General features: G+C 35.1%; 1 protein-coding gene across 1 annotated transcript in view; it reads right to left on the reverse strand.

The window, feature by feature from the left end:
- Positions 1-1,322: 1,322 nt before the first annotated feature.
- LOC150096754 (L-gulonolactone oxidase-like) overlaps positions 1,323-21,685 on the reverse strand; it is a 108,780-nt gene continuing 88,417 nt past the window's right edge. The window contains exons 11-12 of the mRNA XM_090408070.1: positions 19,761-19,851; positions 1,323-2,583 (exon numbers count right to left, since the gene is read on the reverse strand). Coding sequence (XP_090264196.1) covers positions 2,452-2,583; positions 19,761-19,851 — 223 coding nt within the window. The 3' untranslated portion in view covers positions 1,323-2,451. The remainder of the gene's footprint in view (positions 2,584-19,760; positions 19,852-21,685) is intronic.

Consider the following 21,685-nt stretch of genomic DNA (forward strand, 5'->3'; position numbering starts at 1 on the left):
ATATGGTATGAAGGTCAGCAATAAAAAGACAAAGACAATGAAAATAGGCAGAATCATTGAAAATGTCAACTGTGTTGTGAATGGAGAACCTGTGGAACAAGTAAAACATTTCAGCTATTTAGGCACGATTTTTACTGAAGATGGTAAATTAAATATAGAAATAGACAACAGAATCAGCAAAGCTGGTATGGTGGGAAGTCAATTGAATAAATTCATATGGAATAAGAGAGAAATTAGTCGCAACACTAAATTAGCTCTATACAAGACAGTGTTCAAACCAGTTTTAACTTATGGATCTGAGAGCTGGGTCAGAAGTAAAACACTTGACCAAAGACTAGAGACTTCAGATATGAGAGTCCTGAGAAAGATTATAGGCGTGAACAGATGGCATCAATGGCAGTATCATATTAAAAACGAGGATATTAGGAAAGAACTTGACATTGTCAGCATCCAGGAATGCGTTAGCAGAGCTAATCTCAGGTGGTATGGTCATTTAAACAGAATGGGCGAGGAAAGATTAGCAAAACAAGTGTTCTCTGCCAGGTTGGCAGGAAAACGACCGAGAGGAAGACCAAGATATAGGTGGATTGATACGGTACAAAGTGCTTTAGACGATAGAAATATAAGAGTGTTGACAAGTAACAGACTGATTTGGAGGAAAATTGTAGATAGGAAATTAATAATGATGTAATTTTTTTCATGTAGTACTATCATATCCTGTACACCCCTTGAGGGTACATGGCAGGAATTTAATGATGATGATGATATATTTTTTTTTAAATTAATTTTTTAATTATTTATTTATTATTTATTTTTTTTGGATTTTTTAAAATAATTTTTCACCTGGTGCTCTCTAGAGCTCATATAGAACTTTATTCAAGGCACTTTGAGACCACTATTCCAATAAGTGGAATAGTGGTCTCACATTCACCATGCCCAAAGCAGGATTTGAAATCAAAGGCTGTTGGTTGGATATCAGATACATTTGGCCAGTATCGGACATGCACATTCAGAGCCATAATTAGTGCTGCTCACAAGAAATTCCCATTACATTCAGACTTGGATGTTTTGTTTCCTGATGATGAAAGGTACAGTGATATAATACTTCTGCAGAATCTAATACTTCGATAGTAAAAATACTTCCTCCTGCAAAAGGAATAATACTCCATGCATGACAAAAGGCCAGTTGAAAATAAAGTTCTGGGTTCTATGCTGAACCAATTTAAGCTTTTTCTCAGATATCTACTCTACTAGAGTGGTAAACTAGAACTGAAATATTTTAATTGATCAATAGCCAGAAGTGAGTGAACTAATATATTTATATACAAAAAAAACTTTAATTATAAATTCTCATTACGAGCTATATAGTCATGTAAAATTCTGAAACTTGAATAACAGTCTCTACGGTAATCTTTAACCAAAAGAAAATACAAAATATAACTATATAAAAATAGCAATGTCTACAAAACACTTCATGACATAGAAATTCCAGTGACAGCTCAACTAAATCAGAAGACATCACAGGAAATGTGCCTTTATGATGAAAGATTAATAATTTACTATATAATACAAGTGAATTATGGAATATAAAAGTTATATTCATCATGTAATCTAATTAATATTTAATTTTAGCAGATAATAAACTGTTAAACATTACTATTTATTAAAAATTTTTCTCCTGAAAAGAAAAAATGCCTTGCTTTTTGTAAGAAATGGAATATATATAAAATCTTTGTAAAATCATTTTGTTAATTAAAACTTCATATTTAAATACAAGTTTTGCATCAGCTAAAAATTATATATATATATATATATTTTAACAATGAATGTAGTCATTTAATGATAATCCAAGAATTACAGTCATTACATTTGCAAATGTATTTGCATTTACAAAATGCAAATATAATTTGCATTTTGTGTAATTCTTTCAAATTTATGGAAGACAGTTACTGTTGAACAATAATTAACAGCTGCCTAGCAATAAATTATCATGGACTGTTCACATCAACGAACAAATTTCATAATATAAAATTTCTCGAGATTTACCTTATAATGCATATAAGATTTTCTCGAGATATAAGAAGATGCAGAGTCAACAGTACAGGGATGTGTTGGGACTAAACTACTTTTCCAAAATTTTTTTCTTAAATAGTTGCTGTATTGAAGAATACAACAAAAATATCTATCACACCATTTAACAGACCATAATCTAATCTCAGCATTCGAGTAAAACACATAACCCTCAGTCACGATCTTAAAAATTCATGAATTATACATGAATTCAACATTATTCAAAATTTTTATAACTATAGCCAAAAATTTAAATTCACTGAAACTTTTTTATATCTTTGATCTTAAATGTTGCCAATGACAACCAAACTTGGTACAGTGATTATTTACATGATATTAACAAAAAAACTATGATTTCTATTAATTCATAAAATATCAGACTCATGAAGTAAAAATCCTATTTAAATAAGCATTCAGAAACATATTAATAGGATCAACTTTTCTTCTAATGTGGCACCACTGGTCAAACATTGGATACATTTCCCGAAACTGTCCTGCTGTCACCCGATGAGCCTAAGAAATTTGGTAGATATTAATGTCTATTCATAATTAATATTTTAATTATACGGATATTTAAAACTATACAGGGCATCTGTAGTCCTTGTGCAGTTTGAATTTTTTTATAACTTCACTTCTATATAAGATATAAATAATCTGCAAAATGCAGAGAGGGAATTTATTTAAGGCTTAAATAAAATTTTAATGCGCCTCCACCCTCTAAAAGGTAATAAATCCTACACTATACTGAAATTATATTAGCTATTAGAAGAAATTTTTGCAGCAAGGCTTATACATTGGTCTTACATAACTGGTAATTAACTTAATCAAATTACAATGCATAAAATGGATAAAACATAAAATTAATTAAAGGAAACTTAAATGAATACCTTCAATATTTCGGCAACGTTGCATTGCCATCTTCAGGAACATACAAATATGGTATATGCACTCAGGCACTAACAAAAGCAAATGAGGAAGAAGGCAAGAAACTAATCCTGTTCCTATAGTCCTAATGGTGCCCCCTAGCAAGCTAATTGGGTTGTCTTGGCCACTGGGCTGAAGTTCTTATGATGCAAGTCTCCCAAATTTGGGGCAGTCTCATGCACCCAAATTTGTTAAGGTTTAGAGTTGCTGATGATTCCATGAATAATCTTTCATACTTGAACTTGTTGCGGTGTATTATTTTACTTTTCTTCCAACGAAATCTATGGCATGGTCTGCAAGCCCAGAGTGGCTGTACTGGTGAAACCAGATGTAATCTTTGTGTTCTGAAATCCTGATATTCGCTGCCCTGCCTGTTTGGCCAAAGTAGGACAATTTACAGCTGCAAGGGACCTGGTATACACCAGGTAGGTCTAGAGGAAGTGGTCGGTCTTTGATAGAGCGGATAAGGGATGCAACTTTTTATATGGTCTATAACAAGAAGTTAGGTCATATTTTTGAGGATATTGGTTATTTTCTCATGTAGGGCATGGTGATAGATTTAGTGTAATCTTTATTGTGAGGGGGGGGGGGGGGGGGGTTGAGGTGTACTGGTTTTAGTATTTTTTGGGGGTTGTAGCCATTGGCTAAGAAAGTGTAAAGGATGTGTTTAGTTCAGTGGTTAGGGCATCGTCATCTGAGCAGATTAATTTTGCCCTGTTATATAGTGTTTTAATAACCCCATATTGTTGTGTGTGTGTGGGGGGGGGATTGCTGGTGAATGTATGGTGGGTTTTCTATAAACAGAGAAAACAAAAGATCCATCAGGCTGGCGAGTGATTAGAGTGTCTAAGAAGGGGAGGGTGTTGTTTTCCTCTTTTTCCAAGGTGAACTAGACCCTGGGGTGTTGGTTGTTTAAGTGTGTTAGGAAGGAGTGGAATGTATCTGAGCCATGTGGCCAAATAGCAAACACATCATCCACGTACCGAAGCCAAATAGTGGGTTTTTTAAGGCTTTCTCTTCAAAGGTTTCCATAAAGTTGGCCAAGGGTGGGGAAAGTGGTGAATCCATGAATGTCCCCTCTATCTGTTTGTAGAATTTTCCTTGCCAAACGAAATAGCCTGAGTTGATTGTGTACTGAAATAGATCTGAGATATCAGGTGGAAATTTGGCTTGGATGAGCTTTAGAGTTTCCTTGAGTGGGACGTTTGTGAATAGGGAGGAGACGTCAAAACTGACCATTATGTCAGTGTGTTGGAGTGAGAGGTTTTCTATACTGGCTTCGAAGTGGGCTGAGTTTTTTTTTTATGTATGATGGTGTGTTGCCAGTATAGTGTGTGAATCAATGCCATCCACTATGGGACGTAATGGCACATTTTGTTTATGTATTTTTGGAAGTCCATATAATCAGAGGGGGGGGGGATCTAGAGTTAAAAGGTTTTAGTTTGCTAGTAACTTCCACAGACCAAGAAGTGACCTTCTTAAGGAGTCTGTGGAGAGTTCTAATCTGAGAGCTGGTAGGATTATATTCAACAGGGAGGTAGGTAGTACAGTCTAATAATAAAACCTTAAGCTTACCTGTGCAGTCCTTTTGGTTGAGAACCACCGTGGCATTTCCCTTATCCGCTTTGGTGATTACTATTTTTTTTTGTTTTTCTTCATTTCTAGTAGAGCTGCATGTTCGTCTTTAGATAAGTTGGTTTTTGGCGGTCTTGCTTTGGTGAGAACACCGGCTAGATCCAGTCTGACGTTCATGGCGATATGGTTAGGAAGGTTGCGGATCCCACTTTCTATTTGGATCATTATTTCCTCGACAGGTATTCTTTTAGGAGTTAGGGCGAAATTGTGGCGAGTGCTTCAGACTTCAAAACTATGGAAGAGAGGTTGACTACTGTGTTCAGTGGTTGTTGTGGTACAGAAGTAGAATTCTTTATCAAGTTATCATATTTTTTCATGTGCCCACTACGTATTTTTTCGAATTCTTTTGTTGCCAAAGCGCATGAGACGTCATAAAGAATCATCCAAAGGTCATGGCCGAGAGTATCTGAAAGCTCTTCCTCTAGCACCCATAAAGTTTTGTTTTCATCGGCAAGGATGACACGCATCGCTGTGATTTGTTCTCATAGTAGGGCGAAGCTAGTGCAGTTATAAATATGCAGTTATATTCCTTTAATTAATATCTGTTTTATGCATTGTAATTTTCTTAAGTTAATTACCAGTTATTAGAAGAAAATTTTGGACTCAAGGAAGTGCCTCACAGAAATTACAACATAAAAAAAGCAGTTCCATTAATGATAAGACATGAACTGGAAGACCAGAATAAACAAAAATAAGACTAATTGTCTGCAGAGTAAACTTTTACAAACACTCAAGAAACTCAGTATGATAGGCATTATTGGAACTAGGTATTCCTAGAGCAACAGTTCACAAAATTCAAATGAACCGAACGTTGTTGTTGAAAGAAGACTACCATGCAAAATCACCTTTCTACTATCATTTTAATCATGAAGTTAAAAATAATGTCTAATGTTTGACAATTTATTGTTTATTGGTAGCATTTCATATAAGACATAATTAACAGGATAACTGTTGAAATGGTAGCAGTTATTAGTGTGTGTGTGTGGGGGGACAGGTTGGAGAAACTACAAGAAGTTTGGAAACCTGAAAGAGATTCTACCAAAATGAACATTTGATGTACTCTAGTCACACATAATAGGTCTATTCTTTTATGCTGCAAAATTACCATTTGCATCTAATTGAGTTATAGCACTGATCAGAACAATGCAGAATATGTTTAAGAAACTATTCAAATTGCACAAGGACTTTACAGAAACCCTGTATATGCAAAATATAAGACATTTATTTTTCTTACTACTTTAACAACCATTCAGATTATGTTTCACTTATGAACCTACAGAATAGTGACATCTGTTTAACTGAGTAGGACTGTTATTGAAAGCAGATTAATCTGGAGTTACATTATCATCAAATTCCTGACATGCACCCTTGGGATGCATGTCAGGAATTTGACAGATAACAGATTAATTTGGAGGAAATATTGTCAATCGGAAGTTAGTAATGATGTATCTTTTCATGTAGTACTATCATAATATCCTCTTCTGATTGACAATATTTCCTCCAAATTAATCTGTTATCTGTCAAGACTAACATTATCAGATCTTATATTTTTGTCTTCTAAGACACTTTAATAACAATTCACCTAAATCTTGGTCTTCCTCTGGATCTTTTTTCTGACAGCCTGGCAAAGAAAACTTGTTTTGCTAATCTTTCTTCTTCCACTCTGTTTAAGTGATCAGATCATCTAAGATTAGCTTTGCTAACACATTCCTTAATGCTAACAATGTCAAGATCTTTTCTAATATTTTCATTTTTAATATGCTACCGCCATTGATGCCATCTGTTCACTTCAGTAATCTTTCTCAGAAAGAGATGAGTTAAGCTGGTTAAGAGAATACTATACTATAATTGTAGTATAATCCACTATACTACAAGAAAATAATAAGTGTACTGCCTGAACTAGATGTGACTGTCCAACCTAAGAAAATGACACAGTATGAAAAAAAAAAGGGGGGGGGGGGAGAATCACACATCAGCAGAAAGGAGATTCCAAGTAGTGCAGTAAATGCACACTTGGCATTCATTTCATTATGATTAAGTTATGACAAATAATACATCATTTATTGCTTTCATTAAAGAGAAAGACTGATTCTAGACCACACCGGTTTTGAAAGCTTGCAGATTATACTCCTTAAGGAAGCCTGACGTTTTTGTATCACAGAACTATCTGCATACAAAAGAGGTCAAAGTAGAATAAAAGTTGCAGCCAATTTGACAAAGGACCAGAGAGCAAGATTGCTATTTGGATATCATGCAAATTTCCTGCTTTGTCAAAACCAGTTTTGGATGCATAATTTTCCACCCCCACCCAAGATATTTTAAGTTTTAGTATAGATAAAAAAAATGGCAAAATGATATTTTCCATTCCTTTTTTTTTATTGAATATTTTATTTATCAGTGAAACAATTTTATTAAAAATTGTTTCACTGATGCATTGTCAAAATGCTTTAATCAGAAGAATTAAAGCAAATATCAGAATGGAGAACTGGACAATGAGACTTATTTGTGCCTATGGTCACACAGAAGTTTCTATTAAAGTAGAAGTGGAGGAATTTTTTAAGGCCTTAGAGACAACAACTGACACAATGGAAAAGGAAAAGTTGGTCCTTATTGCGGAACTAAATAGCAAGTAGGAAACGATTGTCAGACATACAAAAATATTTTGGGTAAATTTGGAGAAGAGAGTAAAGCTAATAATAATGGCAAATACTTGGATTTCTGCTCAGAACATGGACTGGTTATTACTACCACCATGTTCCAACATAAAAATGTGCACAAATTCACATTGAGAGAAGAGGCAAGAAATAAGAAAAGTCTCATTGACTATGTTATTGTTGATAGTGATGTTTTCTCCCTGGTGCAGGACACTAGAGTGTAAAGAGGATTTGAAATAGGAAGTGATCACCATTTAGTCTTGAGTAGGATAAAATTGATTTCATATTGAAAAGAAGAACATGTAAGAAAGTTTTAAAGCAAATAAAAGTTGAGCAGTTTTCAGATGTGAACTGTAGATTAACAGTTCACATACATACACAAACATTATTCAAGAAAAAATGAAATACTTTGAGAACAGGAACCAAACCTTGAAGATTTAGTGGCAAATCATGAAGAAAACATTAATCGATTCAGCCAGTGAAGCATGTGGTGAGGTTGTCTGCAATGATAGAAAAATCAGAACTCCAATGTGGACACTGAAAATTAAAGAGGCAGTGAAGGAAAAGAAGAAAGCATATCGAAAGTTCCCAACGAATAAGTCAGCATTTGCTCTTAGAGAATACAGAGATAGCAATGAAAGTTGCTATCTCTGTGTAAAACCAGCTAAACAAAAGTCCAGGGAAGACTTTGGTAAGAACATAGAAAATAAATATCAGGAAGGTGGCAAGATATTCTGGAAATTCAGAAATGGAGGAAAGAGTGCTGTAGAAAAAGATATCCTTGAAGTGTGGAGTAATTACTATTAAAAATTGCTATGGTGCTCAAAAACACTCAACAGAAAGCAATCAGGAATACATACTTGAAGTAAGAAAAAGCCATCAAAAGTCTGAAATGTGGAAATTCAGCTGGAATAGATGACATCTGACCAGAAATGCTCAAGTATGAAGGTAAAAGTGTTACAGTGACTGCACTGCATAGTTCAGAAGGCCTGGACAGAGGAACGAATTTCAGATGATTGGAATAGAGCCTAATAGTAGCCATACATAGAAAGGGAAATAAAAGTGAATGTGAGAATTACAGAGGTATTTCCCTACTGATTGTTCCTGGAAAGCTTTATGCAAGTATACTTGAGAAACAGTTGAGAAAGATTGCGGAAGGGAAACTTGGTGAAGAACTAGCTGGATTCAGGCCAAATAGAGACCATCAGGTTCAGATTTTCACTTTATGACAAATAGTTGAGAAATCATGGGAATATAACAAAAATCTCTATATAGGTTTTCTAGATCTGGATAAGGCATATGACAAGGTGTCAAGAGAAACATTATTCAAAATGAATCAAGCAATACTTAGTCTTTATTTGAGTTGTAAGTCAGCAGTTAGAATCGAAGGAAGCACATTATCCCCTCTGTTATTTATCATCTATATAGATCACATTATGAAGGAAAGAGATATTAAACCTGATATCAAAATTGGCAATGTTAATCTGAGCTCTTTACTTTATGTGGATGATGTTATACTTCTAAATAAATTTGGTACAAGTCTGCAAGATTCCCTGACTAAGGTGAGCAATAACAAGACAAAGACAATGAAAATAGGCAGAAGCATTGTAAGTATAAACTGCATTGTGAATAGAAAACCAATAGAACAAGTAAAACATTTCAGCTACTTAGGCAGGATTTTTATTGAAGATCGTAAATTAAATATGGAAATAGACAACAGATTCAACAAAGCTGATATGGTAGGAAGTCAACTGAATAAATTTATATGAAATAAAAGAGAAATTAGTCAAAACACTAAATTAGCTGTATACAAGACAGTCTTCAAGCCAATTTTAAATTATGGATCTAAAAGCTGGGTTAGAAATAAAACACTTAACCAAAGACTAGAGACTGCAGATATGAGAGTCCTGAGAAAGATTAGGAGCGTGAAAAAATGGCAATATCATATTAAAAACGAGGATATTAGGAAAGAACTTGACATTATTAGCATCCAGGAATGTGTTAGCAGAGATAATCTCAGGTGGTATGGTCACTTCAACAGAATGGGAGAGGAAAGATTAGCAAAACAAGTGTTCTCTGACAGGTTGGCAGGAAAATAACCCAAAGAAAGACCAAGGTATAGGTGGATTGATACAGTAAAAAGTGCCTTAGAAGACAGAAATATAAAATTTGATTCTGGAGTCTTGACTGATTTGGAAGAAGTAGACAATAAATTAGTGATGATGATGTAAGAGAGCAATTATTCAACCAGGATATGAACCACAAAAATCATTTAGATCATCCCACTGTGCATTCTTATAGTGCTAGATAACACTTGAATGAGAATGGTTGTTGGAGTGTTCCTCCTGAGAAGAAATCAAATGCAACTTGAAATGCCAAGAGAACAAAACAACCAGAGTATAGAAAGATAATCTGTGAAGAAGCATGTTTTCTGAGGAGTGGTTAGGATTATCTGATTAATCTGTATGGGGACAGAAAGAGCTGCCAGATTAGATTGCACCCTGAGGCAAACAATTAAATATTGCACCTGATGGATGATTATAAGACAGAAATATAAGAAAATTTCCAATTGTTATTTTGTTTTATTACAAGAGAAACATTAATGCAAAACGATTACATAATAATAATAATAATTAAATGTTTGCTCTATGGGATATTGCACAAGAAAACTGTTTATAAGCTATGTTCAGCTCTATCGATATAGTTGCTAGACCAACCAATCTTTCTTGGTTGGTCCAGGAATTTCCACCAAAATCCATCCATGGGCAAGTAAACTGGAAAGTACTTTTCACAGGCATTCAAATGGTTTTGGCTACTTTGGTGATATTACAGTCATCATCAAATTCCTGACATGTACCCTCAAGGGGTGTACAGGATATGATAGTACTACATGAAAAATTTACATCATTACTAACTACCTATCTACAATTTTCCTCCGAATCAGTCTGTTACTTGTCAAGACTCCAACATTATCAGATCTTATAATTCTATCATTTAAGGCACTTTGTACCGTATGAATCCAGCTATATCTTGGTCTTCCTCTGGGTCGTTTTCCACAGAACACTTGCATTGCTAATCTTTCCTCACCCATTCTATTTAAGTGATCATACCACCTGAGATTAGCTCTGCTAATGCATTCCTGGATGCTGACATGTGAAGTTCTTTCCTAATATCCTCGTTTTTTACATGATATTGCCATTGATGCCACCTGTTCATGCCTCTAATCTTTCTCAGGACTCTCATATCTGCGGTCTCTAGTCTTTGGTCAAGTTTTTACTTCTGACCCAGCTCTCAGATCCATAAGTTAAAACTGGTTTGAACACTGATTTAGTGTTTCGACTAATTTCTCTCGTATTCCATCAATTGACTTCCGACCACACCAGCTTTGTTGATTCTGTTGTATATTTCTATATTTAATTTACCATCTTCACTAAAAATCGTGCCTAAGTAGCTGAAATGTTTCACTTGTTCTACAGGTTCTCCATTCACAACACAGTTGATATTTTCAACGATTCTACCTATTTTCATTGTCTTTGTCTTTTTATTGCTGACCTTCATACCATATCTATTACAACAGTTATTCAATTTAGTCAGGGAATTCTTGCAAACTTGTAGCAGATTTATTTAGAAGTATAACATCGTCCGCATAAAGCAAAGAGCTGACATTAACATCTCCAATTCTGATATCATGTTTAATACCACTTTCCTTGATAATGTGATCCATATAGATAATGAATAACAGAGGGGATAATGTACATTCTTGTGTGACACCAGATTTAACATTAAACCATCTTCCTGTACTTCCTTCAATTCTAACTGCTGACTTCCTTGATATAATGCTCCATTGACACCATATAACTGTAGCGTATTGAATAGCTTCTCTCTTGGCACCTTGTCATATGCCTTTTCCAGATTGGCAAAACTTAAATACAGATCTTTGTTATACTCCCATGATTTCTCCACTATTTGTCGTAAAGTGAAGTGAAGATCTAATCCTAAACAGCCTCTATTTGGCCTGAATCCAGCTTGTTCTTCACCAAGCTTTTCTTCCACAATTCTTCTCAACCATATCTCAAGTATACTGGCATAAATCTTACCAGGAACACTCAGTAGGGAAATACCTCTGTAATTCTCATATTCAGTGTTATTTCCTTTTTTATATATGGGTACTACGAGAGCTCTACTTCAATCATCCGGAATTTGTCCCTCCCTCCAGGCCTTCTGAAATATGCAGTGCAGCCACTGTAAGACTTTTATATCACCATACTTCAGCATTTCTGGTCGAATATCATCTACTCCTGCTGCCTTTCCACATTTCAAGCCTTTGATGGCTTTTTCTACTTCAAGTATGGATATGTATTCCTGACTGTATGCCTGTTGAGTGTTTTTTTACCACTGTGCAATCACTGCTTGTTTCATTTAGCAATTTTGTGAAGTAATTACTCCATACTTCAAGGAAAATTTTCCTCCTGTTTTCATGTCACCTTTATCATCTCTAACTCCTTTTACAGCACTCTTTCCTCCATTTGTAAGCTTCTTCAACAAGCTTCTTCAATATTCCAGAATATCTTACTGCCTTCTTGATATTTATTTTCTATGTTCTTGCCAAAGTCCTCCCATGACTTTTGTTTAGCTAGTTTTACACAGTGTTTAGCTTTCTTACATTTGTCTATGTATTCTCTAAGAGCACAAGCTGACTTATTTGCAGGAATTTTTGATATAAACCTCTTAAACTTCCTGTGTCCACCATGGAGTTCTGATTTTTCTATCCTTGCAGACAACCTCACCACATGCCTCTCTGGCTGAATCAATCAGGGTTTTCTTCAAGGCTTGCCACTGAATCTCCACGGTTTAGTTCGTGTTCTCAAACTCTTTCATTTTTTCTTCAATACTCTTTAGTCTACAGTTCACATCTGAGAGCTGCTCAACTTTTATTCGCTTTAAAACTTTCTTACATGTCATTCTTTTCAATATGAAATTCAATTTTATCCTGCTCAAGACTAACTAGTGATCACTTCCAATTTCAAATCCTATGGTGTCCTGCACCAGGGAGAAAACATCACTATCAACAATAACATAGTCAATGAGACTTTTCTTATTTCTTGCCTCTTCTCTCAATGTGAATTTGTGCACATTTTTATGTTGGAACATGGTGTTAGTATTAACTAGTATATATCCTGAGTAGAAATCAAACAGGTATTTGCCATTATTATTAGCTATGCTCTTTTCTCCAAATTTTCCCAAAATATTTTTGTATGTCTGACAATCATTTCCTACTCTGCTATTTAGATCCCCAACAAGGACCAACTTTCATCATCAACAAAATCCTGCCATGTACCCTCAAGGGGTGTACAGGATATGGTAGTACTACATGACAAATTTACATCATTACTAACTTCCTATCTACAATTTTCCTCCAAATCAGTCTGTTACTTGTCAAGACTCCAACATTACCAGATCTTATATTTCTTTTGTCTAAGGCACTTTGTACCGTATCAATCCACTTATACCTTGGTCTTCCTCTGGATCATTTTCCTGCTAACTTGGCAGAGAACAGAATGGGTGAGGAAAGATTAACAAAACAGCTTGTTTTGTTAATCTTTCCTCACCCATTCTGTTTAAGTGACCATACCACCTGAGATTAGCTCTGCTAACGCATTCCTGAATGCTGACAATGACAAGTTCTTTCTTAATATTCTCGTTTTTAATATGATATTGCCATTGATGCCATCTGTTCACGCCCCTAATCTTTCTCAGGACTCTCATATCTGTGGTCTCTAGTCTTTGGTCAAGTGTTTTACTTCTGACCCAGCTCTCAGATCCATAAGTTAAAACTGGCTTAAACACTGTCTTGTATACAGCTAATTTCTCTCTTATTCCATATGAATTTATTTAACTGACATCCTACCATACCAGCTTTGTTCATTCTGTTGTCTATTTCCATATTTAATTTACCATCTTCACTAAAAATTGTGCCTAAGTAGCTGAAATGTTTTACTTGTTCCACCAGTTCTCCATTCACAACACAGTTGACAATTTCAACGATTCTGCCTATTTTCATTGTGTTTGTCTTTTTATTGCTGACCTTCATACCATATCTATTACAACAGTTATTCAATTTAGTCAGAGAATCTTGCAGACTCGTAGCAGATTTATTTAGAAGTATAACATCGTCCACATAAAGCAAAGAGCTGACATTAACACCTCCAATTTTGATATCATGTTTAATACCACTTTCCTTCATAATGTGATCCGTATAGATAATGAATAACAGAGGGTATAATGTACATCCTTGTCTGACACCATATTTAACACTAAACCATCTTCCTGTACTTCCTTCAATTCTAACTGCTGACTTACAACTCAAATAAACACTAAGTATTGCTTAATATAATGCTCCATTGACACCATATAACTGTAGCATATTGAATAGCTTCTCTCTTGGCACCTTGTCATATGCCTTTTCCAGATATACAAAACTTAAATACAGATCTTTGTTATACTTCCATGATTTCTCCACTATTTGTCGTAAAGTGAAGTGAAGATCTAATCCTAAACAGCCTCTATTTGACCTGAATCCAGCTTGTTCTTCACCAAGCTTTTCTTCCACAATTCTTCTCAACAATATCTCACGTATACTTGCATATATCTTACCAGGAACACTCAATAGGGATATACCTCTGAAATTCTCACATTCAGTTTTATTTCCCTTTTTATATATAGGTACTATGAGAGCTCTACTCCAATCATTGGGAATTCGTCCCTCTGTCCAGGCATATTGAACTATGCAGTGCAGCCACTGTAAGACTTTTATACCACCATACTTCAGCATTTCTGGTCGAATATCCTCTACTCCTGCTGCGTTTCCACATTTCATTTCAAGCCGTTGATGGCTTTTTCTACTTCAAGTATGGATATGTATTCCTGTCTGCATGCCTGGTCAGTGTTTTTTTTATCACTGTGCCGTCATCACTGCTTGTTTCATTTAGCAAATTTTCAAAGTAATTACTCCATACTTCAAGGATATCTTTTTCTCCTGTTTTCATTTCACCTTTATATCATCTCTAACTCCTTTTACAGCACTCTTTCCTCCATTCCTAAACTTCTTCAGCAACTTCCAGAATATTTTGCCACTTTCTTGATATTTATGTTCTTGCCAAAGTCCTCCCATGACTTTTATTTTATTTTATTTAGCTAGTTTTACACACTGTTTAGCTTTCTTATATTTGTCTCTGTATTCTCTAAGAGTGGGATGCTTAAGGGTCAAAGCTGTATAACTGAGAGGAGACCTCCACATAGCCTTTAAAGGAATGCGGAGAACCGACCAGGGCTACTGACCTAATGTTCAATCCTCACCTTCTCGTGGTGCACCCTGTTGGGTATCTACTTGAATACTGAACGAACGAGGATGGGCTGGCAATTTGGGATTTAGCCGACCAAATTGTATTCTTATTGGTTAAACCGAAATAAAAAATGATGGTACAACATGAAAAAATTTCATGCCGGGTGGGGCGTCGCCCGGTTAAACAAGGCCCCCGTTATTTTTGCCAGGGAACCAGGGCGAACAGCGAAAAGTCAGCTACTGGAACAAATCTGAAAACAAACCCCAACTCAACATCACCAGAGTTAAAGATCGGTACTATCAACGTAAGAAGCGTGAATGGCAAAGAAATGGAGCTAGCTGAGGAATTAGATAAGTACCAGATCGACATAATAGGGGTGACTGAAACAAAAAAGACAAAAACTGGTGAGATCTTTCTGAGCAAGAAATACAAAATGTTATATTCAGGCAATGACAATCAAGGAAAAGAAGGAGTAGCCATAGTATTCAACAGAAAATACGAGGCTAATCTTCTTGAATGGCAGTCAGTCTCAAGTAGAGTAATGTGGGCAAATATGAGAATGGGAAACTGGACAATGAGACTTATTTGTGCCTATGGTCCCACAGAAGGTTCTACTAAGGTAGAAGTGGAGGAATTTTTTGATGCTTTAGAAAAAGCAACTGACACAATGAAAAATGAAAAGTTGGTCCTTGTTGGGGATCTAAATAGCAGAGTAGGAAATGATGGTGAGACATACAAAAATATTTTGGGAAAATTTGAAGAAAAGAGCAAAGCTAATAATAATGGCAAATATCTGTTGGATTTCTGCTCAGGACAGGACATGGACTGGTTATTACTAACACCATGTTCCAACATAAAAATGTGCACAAATTCACATGGAGAGAAGAGGCTAGGAATAAGAAAAGTCTCATTGACTATGTTATTGTTGATAGTGATGTTTTCTCCCTGGTGCAGGACACCAGAGGATTTGAAATTGGAAGTGATCACTAGTTAGTCTTGAGCAGGATAAAATTGAATTTCATATTGAATAATTAATTATCCTAAGAATCTTGAGTGTCTACTATATTGTAAAAGGAAAGTTAATGACATAGTTGTGTGTTAATGAATATTGAGTTTGATTAGTGTAAATTGAGTAACCAAGTAGCCTGAGGAATTTGATTGTCATAAATATGTGCTAGAGTAGTTAATGTATTTGTTAGTGTACTTGGAGCTGAATAATCTATTAATTTGTGATGATCTAAAACTTTTATGTTAAGTGAATTCATGTTTTGTATAAAAAATTTTGTGGTGGCATGATCATAGTAACCTTTGTCGAATCATAGCCCATCTACTTGTATTAAGCTAATTTTAGTGTGTAAGTAATTTAGTTGTGTATTTTGATATGTACCATGTTTAGAGAAATAATAAACCTTTTGTTTAATGATAAAAGAAGTTGTCTGATATTGCTAATCCAATGCACCGCTTAGAAACATTCGAACCTAACCACGCGGGGAATTAATGTTAAGAAATGGGAAGTTTAAGGAATTAATGTTGAGTAATAAGAAATAGTGTCACGACTGCAATAGTTGCACTTTCAGTTATTTGAGTTTCTTTCTCTGTTTATGTATAAGATATCTTAAACTAAATGTCCCAAAGGGTGCAGTTAAAATACAAATACTAGGGATACTACGGAGAACAATAGCTCAGATATTAGTGGAAATTTTGGTGGTGTTTTGAAAATAGAAGTTAGAAGAATATAGACGAAGGCAGTTTGTAAGACAAACAAACAAAGATCGTAAGATAGGGACATAACAATGATATTCGACCAGAAATGCTGAAGTATGGTGGTATGAAAGTCTTACAGTAGCTGCACTGCATAATTCAGAAAGCCTGGACAGAGGGACGAATTCCCGATGATTGGAGTAGAGCTCTCATAGTACCCATATATAAAAAGGGAAATAAAACTGAATGTGAGAATTACAGAGGTATTTCCCTACTGAGTGTTCCTGGCAAGATCTATGCAAGTATACTTGAGAAACGGTTGAGAAGAATTGTGGAAGAAAAGCTTGGTGAAGAACAAGCTGGATTCAGGCCAAATAGAGGCTGTCAGGATCAGATCTTCACTTTACGACAAATAGTCGAGAAAGCATGGGAATATAACAAAGATCTGTATTTAAGTTTTGTCGATTTGGAAAAGGCATATGACAAGGCGCCAAGAGAGAAGCTATTCAATACGCTACAGCTATATGGTGTCAATGGGGCATTATATCAAGCAATACTTAGTCTTTATTTGAGTTGTAAGTCAGCAGTTAGAATTGAAGGAAGTACAGGAAGATGGTTTAATGTTAAATCTGGTGTGAGACAAGGATGTACATTATCCCCTCTGTTATTCATTATCTATATGGATCACATTATGAAGGAAAGTAGTATTAAACCTGACATCAAAATTGGAGATGTTAATGTCAGCTCTTTGCTTTATGCGGATGATGTTATACTTCTAAATAAATCTGCTACAAGTCTGCAAGATTCTCCGACTAAATTGAATAGCTATTGTAATAGATATGGTATGAAGGTCAGCAATAAAAAGACAAAGACAATGAAAATAGCAGAATCATTGAAAATGTCAACTGTGATGTGAATGGAGAACCTGTGGAACAAGTAAAACATTTCAGCTACTTAGGCACGATTTTTACTGAAGATGGTAAATTAAATATAGAAATAGACAACAGAATCAGCAAAGCTGGTATGGTGGGAAGTCAATTGAATAAATTCATATGGAATAAGAGAGAAATTAGTCGGAACACTAAATTAGCTGTATACCAGACAGTGTTCAAACCAGTTTTAACTTATGGATCTGAGAGCTGGGTCAGAAGTAAAACACATGACCAAAGACTAGAGACCGCAGATATGAGATTCCTGAGAAAGATTAGAGGCGTGAACAGATGGCATCAATGGCAATATCATATTAAAAATGAGGATATTAGGAAAGAACTTGACATTGTCAGCATCCAGGAATGCATTAGCAGAGCTAATCTCAGATGGTATGGTCACTTAAACAGAATGGGAGAGGAAAGATTAGCAAAACAAGTGTTCTCTGCCAGGTTGGCAGGAAAACGACCCAGAGGAATACCAAGATATAGGTGGATTGATACGGTACAAAGTGCCTTAGAGGATAGAAATATAAGATCTGATAATGTTGGAGTCTTGACAAGTAACAGACTGATTTGGAGGAAAATTGTAGATAGGAAGTTAGTAATGATGTAATTTTTTCATGTTGTACTGTCATATCCTGTACACCCCTTGAGGGTACATGGCAGGAATTTGATGATGATGATGATGATAAATATATGGATACAAAGTGTCCACTGAAACTGAAATAACATGGATGGGATGCTACTGATATTCAGCACTTACAAAATTATTTGAATAGGCTGGAAATTTGGGCAAGCGAAAATGGTATCAGTTTAATGTTAGTAAGTGTAAAGTTATGTGACTTTGGCATGATTAAAGTTTCAGCAGCATATTATATTAGAGGGGTTATGCTACAAGAAACTGAGGAGGCATGGGATCTTGGCGTATTGGTGGATAGGAATTTGAAGTTCAAAGGTTACATAGCAAAAGTTGCAAATACGACTCAGAGGATAATTGCAATGTTGAAGTGAACCTTGACGTGTAAGGATAAGGAAGTCATTTTGCTCCTTTATAAGGCTTTGATAAGACCACACCTGGATTATTGTGCACAGATTTTGTCTCCCAGGTTCCAAGGGGATAAAGAAGCTATGAAAAGAATGCAAAGAAGAGTTACAAAGATTATATCCGGATTATGGGATTTAGATTATGAGGACAGATTGCGAGAATGTGGATTGTAGACTCTGGTTAACAGGGAAAGAGGGGTGATATGATAGAGGTCAATAAATTCTTTAATGGGTGTTATAGGATATCATGTGATGAAATTTTTCGTTATTTGGAAGGTGGGGAAAGAACACAGAGGCATCCACAGAAGTTAAATTTATTTGCAGTCAAGAAAGGGGTGAGAGCTAGGTTTTTCTCCCATAGAGCAGTGAGTGAGTGGAATAGTTTGCCTTTAGGGGTAGTAAGTGCACCTAGTGTGAATGAATTTAAGGGAAGGTATGACAGCTGGATTGGGTGATTTATAGCCTCCCTCGATGAGTTATTGACTCCTTGGAGGTCTCTAATAATAATAACAACATGGATACAAAGCATAAATTATTTGATATATTTCATCCATATGGTTGCTTGGATGGTTGATGGCAGAACCAATAATAGATCAATTCCAATGGAGACATTACCTCTGAGACTACTTGACTTCTTCTTCCTCCTTTTCCCCTCTTTTAGTTGAGGGTTTTCTATTCATTTAGCTGCAACCATACACAAGTATAATGTTGTTAGCCCTATGCCTCCCGGTGTATCCAATGTCTGTAGAAACCGGCTTTAAGAAGCGTTGAGTTCTTAAAGCCGGTTTGCCAGTTGAAAAACCTAAGATAAACTGCAGAGAAAAACTCTATAGCCCACATCCAAGACCGGCTAACTTGGCTATGTCCGAGAAAGATCCTAGGTTCCTCACATCAGTGATGGAAATCGGACCCAGGACTCTCCTTTCCCAGGCATATGATTGAAAAGTGCATAGCCACTCGGCTAACCGCATGGACTTACTTGGCTTCATGTAAGCTAATTTACTTGGAAATTCTCAAATCAGAAATTTTAAATTCTCTCTTTTTGATATTTAATAAAATTATTTTATTTGTTCACATGAAATACAAAAAGTAAACTTCACTTTTCACTTTGGTAAACAACATTTACTGAAATGATTTGAAAATTACTTTTTCTTTTTTTGCAAAATTCCAACATATGGAAAATGTTTCTACAGAGAATGTTGAATTAAACCAGTTTACTGAAGGTAAAAGCCAAATCTCACAGGATCAATGCTATTCTAAAGAAAGTCAGTGTATGGTTCCATAATTTACCCATGAGAAAAACATAAAATTCAGAAAAAGTTTAAACATATTTAAACTTTTTCTAAATGCACTATTTTGTAAGTTTTCTGAATAAGGTTACCAGAGTGTTTCTGTAAAAATTCTAAATGCCATGTTACAGAATTTGATAAAACAAATGCTATACATGGCATTTAACATACCTTTGCCCAGTGAGGTCTTCCTCCTGATTCCATCATAATTCTTTCATAACCATTCCAGTAAACATCAGTAGGAACATCTTTGTTGTAAGGTCTATAAAGAAATCACCACTGATTATCGCAACTGAAATAAAATAACTGAAATCATTAATAAATATAGTAAGAATTAGCATTTAATAGTGAGCAGCAAAAATGTCCAATGAAATTACTATGCTGGTTAGCTGAGTAGATAGCACTTCTGCTTTCCAATTGTGAATACAAATTCCACTGGGATTGAATCCACACGGACATTTGCAAATGTCTTTAGACAGTACATGAATTTCATCATCCAATGAGACTATTACTGTGTTTATTGGAAGCCTGAGTAGGCTGAAAAAGTATCTGGTTGATATAGTAAGATTCCAAGATTACCTAATTTTTAAACATTAACATTAGTTCTGCAACCTTTCATGGGTGGGATTCTCATAAAAGGTATTAGCTATTGTTTTTGCTTGTGACATAAAATCACACTACATATTAAACTTATAGCATTATTATAATAATTCATCCCTTTAGAGGATTAACTGAGGGTTGGCATATAAGACTAGTAGCAGATATCTTGACATTTTGAATTTTTCAGCACTCTAAGATTTGTCAAATGAAGAGGAAAGAAGTATACTATCAACAAAAAAAAAACTATAGATAGGTAAAAGAACAGAACCCTAAGGTATTAGTAAGAAAGTCAAAAGATAGACACATAGTAGATTAAACTAGTCATCAGGCTACAAAAACCAGAAGCTTCCTGGGAAGACTTATAATGCCAGACATAATCAAATATTAAATCATTAGCTGCAACATTTTCCATGGGATTGTTTCAATGCTTTAATATTCTATATTACCTAAAGAGTGAGTCAACCTTTTTTTTTTTTATTATTTTAATTTTTTCTCCATGCATTGATTATTATTTGACACCTCCAGGGAGTCCAAGACTCATCAAGGGAGGGAACCTACTCTGCAACTCTTAGTCTCCACCACTCAACCTCATCATTTACACCATCGCCATCTACTGTCCACCACCACTAATATTTTCACAGACAATCACAAACATCCATGCCCACAGCAGGATTCGAACCTGCAACCTTCTGGCTGGAGAGCAGATACGATATAGATAAAGGTTTTCGTGTAAAACACTGCATTAAGTCTCTCCTTTGATTTAATGCAAAGAGATCAGAATTTTACAAAATCTAGATAAAAAAAAGACTCCTGGTCCAGATGTCATTAATTTCTCTGAAAATTTTATGTACCAAAGTTCACTCATGTGTGTTGCTCATTACATCCTCCTATTCAAAATGGTATTTATTATGGAGTTGAAGTTAACTTATACTCAATATTTCTAAGACGAAAGACAAGAGTTTACCATCAAATTATCATCCTATTTGCACTCATATTACACTTTCCAACTCAAAGTTGTTCACATTTCTAAAGAATTTGACTGAGTTGGTCAATAAGGGCCTTTTAAGTATGCTCCCATCTTATGTATTTTTGCGTCTTGCAACTGGGTTGACAATTCTCTTTTTTAGGTCGCTTGTTTATGTGATGGTGGACAGATCTTATTAATACACTTTACAAATAATGCTGCAGTGCACAGGGCTCTGTTTTTTCCTCTCTGTGCAAAGTATATCTAATCTAATGATTAATTTTTCAAAAATTCAGAGTGAAATGAATACACAAATGAATATAATTAATGCTCAGTTTCTTTCCGTCCAATCATATAATTGATTTCAATTTCGCCTTTTCATTGTTCATCTTTTTATTTTATTTATTATTTATTTATTTATTGAATTTATTTGTTAATGCATTTTGCAAGTTGTAAAATGCATAAGCACTTATCAGATTTCTTTATGCATGCTATCTATATGCATGATGCTATTTCCATGATTTCAGCCAGA

The sequence above is a fragment of the Typopeltis vanoorti genome, chromosome 18 (assembly GCF_054136105.1).
Source record: "Typopeltis vanoorti isolate ZY-2024b chromosome 18, IOZ_Tvanoo_1.0, whole genome shotgun sequence".
Taxonomy (NCBI): domain Eukaryota; kingdom Metazoa; phylum Arthropoda; class Arachnida; order Uropygi; family Thelyphonidae; genus Typopeltis; species Typopeltis vanoorti.